Genomic DNA, 9,629 nt, shown 5'->3' on the forward strand with positions numbered 1-9,629 from the left:
GGATGGATGGATGGATGGATGGATGGATGGTGGGTGGTGGGTGGTGGGTGGATGGATGGATGGTGGGTGGATGGCGAGTGGGTGGATGGATGGATGGATGGATGGATGCATGGTGGATGGATGGATGGGTGGTGGATGGTGGATGGATGGATGGATGGATGGATGGATGGGTGGATGGATGGCGGATGGTGGAGGCTGTGAACTGTGACGGTCCCTCCCCCAGCTGCACCTGCAGCAGAGCTTGCTCTCTGGCCCAGCGCTCATGCTTCTTTAATTAACTCTCTCTCAGGGCTCGAGTGGATATCCTGGATTTCCTGGTGCCAACGGAGAGAAAGGCGGCAGGGTAAGGACAGCCCGGCCTCCGCTCAGGGGGCTCGTTCTGCTGCCTCACTGTTCAGTGGGTGTTTTCTGCAGCTCGTCCTGTTTACTTCTCGCCCGTGGTGCTGCCAACACTACTCTCCAGATAGTTGACCTTAAGCCCGTGTCCGTCAGCGCTGAGCGCTGGTGACTCTTCCCGAAAGGAGGGGGCAGCAGGTGGGTGGGGAGAGCATGTGGAGAAAACAGAGCTTTCTAATAAACAGCACCATCCCAACAGCCCTTGCAGGCCATTAGCAAAGCCCAGATCCTTCTCTTTTTACCCGGTGACTTTTCTCCAGGCTCATTTTAAAGGGAAGGGAAAAGAGGGGCTTTATTGCAGAGCTCACTAACGCCACAAGTCCAAATTCAGGAAGCTTCTCTCCCTTGTTATTCCCAAGCTAATCTTGTCACAGCACCCGCAGGATGCGTTTTGGTTCCCTTTGTTGTCACTGTGAATAAGGGTTCTGACGGCAGGGGTGGATGGTGGTGACAGGTGTGGCGGTGCAGGTGGTGACAGGGTCAAGGCTCAGTATTTAAAGCTGCCCTGACAGAGCACGGTGAGGTCCTGCCACCTGACTGAAGGCACCAGCCGAGTGTAAAACGTCATCCCCGAGAATTCCAAATGGGTATCATGGAAGCTTGGACGGAACAGTGGGGAAGGTGAACTCCCATGGCCTTGGTGCTGGTGGAGCCTGACCGCTGGCCAGGAGGAGGGGCTGGCCACTGAGGGGTCGGGAGCATGGAGTCCAGAGTCGGGAAGGGTGCTCATCCAGCCTCTGTGCCCGGTCTGCCCATGGCTCTGCCTTTGGGGAACTGTTGGACGAAGGCTGGAGGCAGAACAGAAATGCTGCTCAGTCCAGACCTGCCGGGCACCTGCCAGCACCGGACGCCCCACAGCTGGGGGCCTGCACCCCGCATCAGAGAGGCCAGTGCCCTCTGCCCATGCTCCTGGCTTGGCACCCAGCGTGGACTCAGCACAGGGCAGTGGTGGTCAGTGCCGTGGGAAGGAGCCTGCACTTGTCCGAAGTCCCCCAGAGCCTCCAGCTCGGAGCCCAGGGCAGCCAGACCCGGACCTACACAAACCATCTGCTGACGTACGGGGGAAACTTCTTGACGATGTCACCGCTTTACGCCAAGTTGGGGAGCGACAAAGAATGGGGTCTGCTAAGTGGGGGCCATCCCATCCCAGGTTCCCAGTTGTCTGCAGGGGACCAGGCGCCAGGCTGTCCTTGCAGAGGGTTCACCCCTCAGGGTCCACGGAGTGACGCTTCGGCTGCAGGGTCACCCTCTGAGCCTCGTGGAACTGGTGACGCCCCCAGTGCTTTGGGCACCGCTGTGCTCACCTTGTCTTGCCTTTGGAACTCAGTGATGGGGGTTCCCTGTGCGTATGGTTCCCAAGTCCGTTCATGTGCCCAGCACTGGGGACCCTGCCGTCCAGAGAGGGTTCCTGGTGACGGTGACCAGCACGCGCCAATGATGGGCATGAGGGAGGGAGACAGGGTCAATTGGGAGAGTTTTCACAGGAGCTGGAGCCTAACCCAGGCAGTAGGGGAGGCTTCCTGGAGGCAGTGACATTCCGTGGGACCTGGAGAGGGACAGAAGTTGGATAGGTGAGGTAGGGAGGACATGCAGTACTCTAGGGTGAGGCAGGGGGAGGAAGACAGGCACATGGCTGAGCCCCGCAAGCCCAGGCCTGGGCTGGGGACAGGGCTGCCGAAGGGGACGGCGAGGCCACAGGGCCTGGCAGAGGCCTTGTGCTCCTTACCCCAAGGCCGTGGGAACCCACTGCAGGTTTCCATCAGGGGAGTGACATGGGAGATTTTTTAAGTGGCTCTGGTCCCCTTGTGGGGCGAGGTCACGAAGGGAGCAGGTGGCTGTGCTCCTCTAGGGGGCCCCTATAATGTCTTTTTGGGAAGTCTGGTCAGATGGGTGCTTCCCGGCGCTAGGATACCAAGCCTGACCTGGGCGCATGTGCTCCCACACGCGTGCAGCTGCGTCCCGTCAGAGGGTTGCCCGTGAGCCCGCAGTACCCTTCCATTGGCCTCGTCCTGGCTTCTGCACAGCTGCAGGTTCTGTGGACCGCCAGCTGTGGGCTCCACACCAGGGGCGTGAGCCTCTCCATACAGCTGGTGTAACTAACACAAGCAAAGTGACAAACCCTGGGCCACCACGGGGTCCCAGCGGCCCTGCCTTGGAAGAGCCAACCACTTCAGAAATATCTCAAGCAACCAGGAGGCTTCTCCCACCTGTGTTTTGGCTTCTTGGTTGGAGCCAGGACATCTGTGGGGCTGCCGTGACTTCCCTGCGAGGACACGGGGACAGATCCCTTAAGGAGACTGGATCGTGGCACTTTGTTCAATAGCATCAATCACCAGGGCCCGGAACTCTTTGGTGTGGGTTAGGAGCGAGGTGCCACAAAGGAGGCCCAGACGGGAGTGGTGGCCGAGTCTCTCTCTCTCGCTCCCTGAGCCTTGGTCACAGTTGCTTTAGATTGGAACCAAGAGGCACTCACGCAGAATTAAAACCGTCTGGGTCACGGTGGCCGTAGCTTAGGGTTGAGGGTTTGGGTTGTAGTGGACGGTGGGAGCGAGAAACCGTGGTAGCTGTGCTCATCCCCAAATGCCAGGACGTCACCAGGGTCGGTCACAGTGCCTACACTGGCAGTTGGCCGTGTGAGGAAAGCAGATGTCATATTAATTCTTCTATGCAAATATTTGTCTGGAGCCAAAGGGTATTGCCATACAATTAAAGCAGCAAAACCAGAGTGCATTGTTTAAAAGCAGCATAATTACCTCAGCATAAACAGTTTTATTAAATTCATTTCAAAATGGGAGACTCTAGAAAGCCATTTGATGCTGGCAGCAAATGAGTGAAAGATGGTGCGAGGAAACTTATCAGGTGGCCCTGAGCAATACAGATCCATCTAGAGCTTTATCATTAGAAATCAGAATAAAATTCTGGAAAATGAACGAGAAGTGGTGGAGCTACCTGCGTCTGTTCCATCCATTACTTTCGCGTGTAGTAGGTGAGCTGCATTCACCAGCTATTATATCCTTGCTTCTGGGGGGGGGAAAAAAAACGCAGTGCATCTGTTTTCTGTGGTTTGGAAAACGCAAAGCAACAACAACAAAGGAGCCTAAATTCTGTTAGAAGCAAATGACGCCTGGATATAGGATTTATATATTAAATTGCCAGTTTGCTGGTCTGCAGAGCCTGTTGAAAATTTAATGGCTAATATTCTTAACTGTAGCAAAAATAAATTATGTATGAAGGGGCTGCCTTTCTTCTCCTGCCTTGCAATAATGATTCCCCAGCCCTGGTGAGAGAGAGATGAAGGAGGAAGGTGGAGGGCGAGGGGGGATGGGAAGCCAGACAAGGACGGAGAGCGTCCGGCAGACGGCAGGAAGAAAATGGAATCCAACGAGGCTTGTGCGGGAACACAAAACTGTGTGTTGGACGTGCAGGGAGCCCCCTCTCCCTCAAAACCTCCCATTAGAACCAAGATAAAGAGGCAGTCTTCCTGGCTTCTGGTTTCGAGCCATCTCCATAACCCAGGAGAGGCCACCACCCAGGTGGTGACAGGCGTAGCTCCGGTGACCGACCCTCTCTTCTCTGATCCTAGGGCACACCTGGGAAGCCGGGACCACGGGGACAGCGCGGCCCGACGGTAACCACCCTTGGGGTTGAGGGCCGTTTCTCCCGGCGGTGGGAGCACATTGTAGGGCGCGTGCCCTCGGATGGGGGAGGCGGTCTCCAAAGTCCGGGGAGTCTGAGCTCACCTTTCTTCTCTCCCACCTGTCCAGGGTCCACGGGGCGAAAGAGGCCCCCGGGGCATCACCGGGAAGTCGGGCCCCAAGGTATGTTTCCGTCTGCTCGCATCCAGGCTTTTCACTTGAAACAAAAAGAAAGACGTTTTATTGGGGCATTTAGGAAGGAGCTGGTCCCCTCCAACAACAGCCTTTGGACAAGTTCCGTCAAATTGAATGCAAGGCGGAGGCAGAGGGACCGAGCCCCGTTGGAACTTGAGATGGCCTAGGCGGCCAGGTCCAAGCTTCAGACAAATGCCCCATAGGTCTGGTGAGGAAGCCTTAGTCCTTCTCTTGAAAAGGAGTTTGAAAGCTGCCCAGACATCTTTGCCAGAAATCTAAAGAAAGCTCTTTCTGCCACAGGCGAGAGCCTGAGCCTTCCCCACATCCTCACCCCACGAACAGGTGTTGACACCAACTCCTCTGATTGTCAGTGTGGAAACGGACCTCAGCCAGGCAGGCCCGCCCTGTCCTGTCCAAGACGTGATCCCAAAGTGCACTCCTGCCAAGGAGGCGAGCCTTCTGGTTGGCTGAGCGGCAGAGCTGGCTTGCCCCTCCGCTAACCGGATGTGCCCGCCCGGAGGCCATCACGCGTTCTTCCATGATAAGCCCCAGGTGCATGGCACGTGCCCTGGAAACTGACTTCACGCTCATCTGGGAGAGCTAGTGACGTCGCAGAACAGCTGTTGTCACGTGTCAGGCGCGCCCTGGAGTAGATACTGGGTCCTGTCTTCTCCTGAGTTTTTTATGCATTTCATGGTTGGAGCTCAGCCTTTGTCCCCCAGCAGGAGACGGTCCTCCTCCTGTAAATGTCACTGCCCTGCTGATAGCAGCTCATTGTCAGATGTGTGTAGAAGCGAGAGGACAGGCGACCTTTTGGAGCCACGGATCTGTGCCTAACACTCGCTGCTCTTTGCTAAGAACCTGGGTAACGGCAGCAGGGCGCACATGCAGCATGTGGCTGATGGGCTGATGATGTCATGGGCCAGAGTCTTTCCATCAGAAGTAGGAATAATGAGCTAAAGCTTTTCCTGCTCTCTGTCCCTCTAGGGCAACTCTGGAGGTGATGGCCCGGCCGGCCCGCCAGGTGAACGGGTAAGAGTCCTAACGCGGGCCATTGTCCACGGGGAAGCAGCCTGCCGTGAATGTCCCCTCTCCCTCTCTTCCAGGGTGGGCTGGGGAGAGGGAGACGCGCCTTTGACCCTTCTGAAGGAGAGGGTTTTCCTAAAATCTAGAGGTGGAGCCATGGAATCTTCCCTGGGAGTCAGGGGTTCTGTTGGTGGAGGATGGGCACCCTGTCCACCTGGCCTTGGTCTGGGGGATTCGGAGGTGGCTGGGACACCGGGAGCCTGGGTCCTCAGCCCCGGGCCGCTCTGAGAAACCTGGACCTCCGTTCTCGCTCTGGTGAGGAAGGGGGCTGGAACCGATGGAGAGGAGGTCCTAGGGAGAGTGAAAAAGTGTGCCTGTGCTCAGAGAAGAACCCAGGAAGACATGGTGGGAGCTGCTGGCCCCACACACTGGAGGAGAGGATGTCTATCCTCAAACTGACCATTCTCTGTCCCCAGGGACCCAATGGACCCCAAGGACCCACGGGCTTTCCTGGACCAAAGGGCCCCCCTGTAAGTAACGCGTTTTCCTGGCTTGGCTCCTCTGGCTCAGTTTCCTAGGGGTACTCATCTTCCCCGGGGGTCCACGCAGCCTCCTCACATCAGGCAGTGGGCGGAGGGCCTGAGGCAAAACACTCGGGGGTCAGCGTGAGGGGAGCAACCCCCTGGGCCATGACGGTGGTGCGGAGGTAGCCTGTGGCGTGTCCATCCACCTGAGCCTCCTGCACTGGGGCGTCACCGGAGAAGCATGGACCCCTTTCTCATTTAGACCATCATGACTTTCTAGCTGGCTCTGTGTCAGTGTCCTAGGGCCGTTACAAAGTACCCCAAACCTGGTCACTTGAAACAACAGAAAGGGACCCTCTCAGTTCTGGAGGCCAGAAGTCCAAAATCCGGGTGTGGGCAGGGCTGGTTTCTTCTGGAGGCTCTAAGGGACAGTCTGTCCCTGCCCCTCTCACAGCTCCTGGTGGCTGCTGGCTGGCAGTGTTCAGCTCGTAGACTCTCTACCCCGATCGCTGGCTCCATCTTCACGTGGCCTCTCCTCTCTGTCCCTCTCTGTCCCTTCAAATCGCCATCTTTTTATAAGGACATCAGTCATCAGATGTCAGGCCTGCCCTAATCCAAGGTGACCTCATCCTGACTTGATGAGATGAGCACAGACCTTATTCCCAAAGAGGGCACGTTCACAGGTCCCAGCGGTTAGAACTGCACCCTGTCTTTTGGGGGACACAATTTCACTCCCAACAGGTGCAATGTATTTCTTCTAATACCCCTTTAGAAGGAAAAAAAACAAAGCAAAACCCCTAACGACGGGAATGACTCGCCTAGCGGGACGTGATAGGGGGCAGCGGTTAGGAAGGACTTTGACAGGCCAGGCTCCCCAAGCCGCCTGCACCTCCCACTGGCCGGACCTGGGGGAGCTGACTGACCTCTCCCCGCCTCAGCTTGTCCTCCTGGAAGAGGACCCTCAGGTGGTTGAGAGGGTTCAAGGAGGTGACTCAGGTGCCAGGCTCTTGTGTGGCACTTGGTTGCCACGACTGTGGGGGTGACTGTGCCCGTGCTTAGAAGTGAAATGGTGATTTTTGTGGCGTTCCATCCCGAAGGTGCGTGCTTTTCAGAAATGAGTGAAACTCCTCCTCTTCTTTCTTCAGGGCCCCCCAGGCAAGGATGGGCTTCCAGGACACCCTGGTCAGAGAGGCGAGACCGTGAGTATTGGTGGTGCTTGGGGATGTGGGCTGGCGTCGGCTGACCTGGCCTGTCCCACAGCCTGGCGTGTGGGTGCCACCTGTCTGCTTGGGAGAGAGCGGTCAGCCCCGGGAAGGCCCCCCGAGGTCCGGGCCACCTTCTGACTTGGGGTGAGGCCTGCCTGGGGAGAGCCCTGTGTAGACTAGCAGCTCCTGTGACATCTCTGTGCAGAAGGCAAGTGCCAGCTTCAGAGCTGTCCTAGCAACTTAGGTCCAAGGTCACATGTAAAACCATCATGGCCCAAACAAAATGCCACTGGGATAGTGAACCCTGTGGGCCAGCCTTTCTTACTCCGGAATAACGGCGGTGCAACCTCTCTTGAATGGCGTGCATTCTAACTGGAAAAGCAGTTGCGAGGTTCCCCACTCCCGACTATGCCATCCGGTTATTTCATGCTGTGAAATGTCACGAGAAGGGGCGTGGGCCTGCACCAACCCTGGTGCGTCCATCCAGGTCCCTCTGGCTGTGGGGTGGACAGTACGGGGTAGGAGGGTTCCTTCGCCTTCCTGTGTTATAGTGAAGACATGTGGCCATTCGGGCTGGAACGTGGGCTCGGGGGCTCATTGTCAATGTCTTTGCCCTCAAGGCTAGTCTCTGACCTGGCCCTTAGCCTTAGGAATGCCCACTGCAGGCTTTGCCGTCTGAATGGTAAAGGACTCCAACCTGTTCAGTTGTAAGGAAAGCATCTATCAGCAATGCGATCATTTCCTGCCCCGCCAGCCACTTGGGCGTTTGCGAGCTTCACGCTGTGTCCACTGTGGGTGTGTCCCAGGGAAGGGTGTGGGCACACCTGTGACCTGAGGCTTCAGCCTCGCACAGCTCGGGACCTGCAGGGCCCGGCGACCTCTTGTCACCATGCTGGTGGAGGTTGATGGAAAGGCCCCTTTGTCTCTGCAGCCATTTTCCTTGGGTCAGGGGCCTCTGAAGGACCCCCAGCAAAAGCAGCCCCTTCCTGGAATGAGATTTCGAATGCCATATTTAATACAATCTTGGTGCCAGCTTTTTGAAAAATCCCTTTGTCTCTCTGGTTCATTGTGATAGAACCTCCTTTAATTATACCATCCTGGTGTTCTGCTGCTCCGTGCATGGCAGCTGATAAATGGAGATTACTTTGCTCTTTTGTTTATAGAGAAAAATTAAAACATTTCGTCTGAGCTTTGCGCATTTTTCTCTAATGCCGTTCTGAGGGGACAAGATGGAGGGTTTTGCGTAGCGTGCACTTTTCTCCCTCTGACTTATTCTGGAAAGAGGCTGCAAAAATATTAAGCTGCTTGTCTTTGCTGGGAAAGTATCAAGGTGCTTTCTGGCTACCTCCGCCATGCCGGCTGCCTCCACAGACTCAGGGGCACCCCGTCTCCAGACCCACCTGGGACGATGGCTCCCCCACGGGGGCGTCCAGATGGCCTTCCAGAAAGGTCTTCCTGGTGTGCCGACTTTGTTCTTTGTTTAAAAATGAAAGTACACTAGGTCATTTCCTCTCCTGAACATGCACCCAAAGCCCTTTCTCAGCAAGGGACGAATTCCGTTCTCAGCAGCCATGGGTGGTCCCCGGCCGTGGACCAAATGGGGGGCGTTCTTGCCTTACCCCAGGCCCCTGCTTCCTCCTCTCGGGCACTTCTGCCTGCCCTCCACTTGTTCACCACCCCTTGTTTCTGACCCCGTAAATGCCACCTGCAAAGAGCACTGCTTTAAACATGGCCACTTAGCCCTTTGCCTGCAGCTCAGCTGGGCCTAGAGAACCACCCCAGAAACACAGACAACTTGAGTCCCCTGTGGGCCGTGTGAAGTCGCAAAAGCCTGCACGTTGCCGTCCTTACAGGGGAGCAGGAGCCACCCGCACTCCTCAGCCACATGGCAGGGCTGCTCCCCTCCAGTCTAGCTGTGGCCTTAAAGCCAGCACTTCCTCTCCAGACTGTAGAGTGACATGTGCATGTCTCTCCTGGCATCACATGGCATCTCATTGGCAGTGCCGTGCTCTGCGGATGTGCCCGGAAATTCAGGCTTCACTGCCTTTGGGTCAGCTTTCTCCTCCAAGGGGAGCACGTGAGCGCAGCCAGTACTGGTAGCAAAGCAGGGGTGTCCGTCCGTGCCAGCGTGCACAGCAGAAACGAGAACTCCCCATTGACTCAGCTAGTTACGCTCGAGCCGCTGCACTGTGAAAGTGCAAGTGAGTCCACTCTCCCGATTTGAGTGAGCCCGGGGGCACGCGAGCAACACGCCTGTCTGGCGTCAGAGGCATTAGCGACACAACCTGGCCCGTCTCCACGGAGTCACTAATGACACAGCCCAGAGGGAACGCCAAAGTCTAGCTTCTGGCCGCTGAGAAGTGGCACCAAATCTGCTCAGAAAATGAACACACTTAGTGACATTATAAAGATGATAAAGATTAACAGTTTTTAAACATGCTTCTCAGCACAAAAGCACGGTGATGGGAACCAGCTAGTGAAACTAACTTCTCTGGCTCCATTGCTTTCATGAATGAATGCAAAAACGGAACAAGAGAAATGGGCCCTCTCAAGTGACATCTTGGGCATCTGCTGTCTGGGGACGGGCTGAGATCATGGCACAAGCTTTCTCATGGGAACCACCGCGGGCGGGGTGATGTGGGTCGCTC

At 56.3% G+C, this 9,629-nt stretch overlaps 1 protein-coding gene across 1 annotated transcript in view; it reads left to right on the forward strand.

Moving 5' to 3' along the window:
- The window catches only part of COL5A1 (collagen type V alpha 1 chain), a 157,107-nt gene that overhangs the window by 91,825 nt on the left and 55,653 nt on the right, over window positions 1-9,629 (forward strand). Inside the window, exons 32-37 of the mRNA XM_019641843.1 lie at window positions 290-343; window positions 3,980-4,024; window positions 4,161-4,214; window positions 5,214-5,258; window positions 5,729-5,782; window positions 6,922-6,975. Of these exons, the coding sequence (XP_019497388.1) occupies window positions 290-343; window positions 3,980-4,024; window positions 4,161-4,214; window positions 5,214-5,258; window positions 5,729-5,782; window positions 6,922-6,975 (306 nt within the window). The remainder of the gene's footprint in view (window positions 1-289; window positions 344-3,979; window positions 4,025-4,160; window positions 4,215-5,213; window positions 5,259-5,728; window positions 5,783-6,921; window positions 6,976-9,629) is intronic.

Source organism: Hipposideros armiger, unplaced genomic scaffold (assembly GCF_001890085.2).
Source record: "Hipposideros armiger isolate ML-2016 unplaced genomic scaffold, ASM189008v1 scaffold_3, whole genome shotgun sequence".
Classification (NCBI taxonomy): domain Eukaryota; kingdom Metazoa; phylum Chordata; class Mammalia; order Chiroptera; family Hipposideridae; genus Hipposideros; species Hipposideros armiger.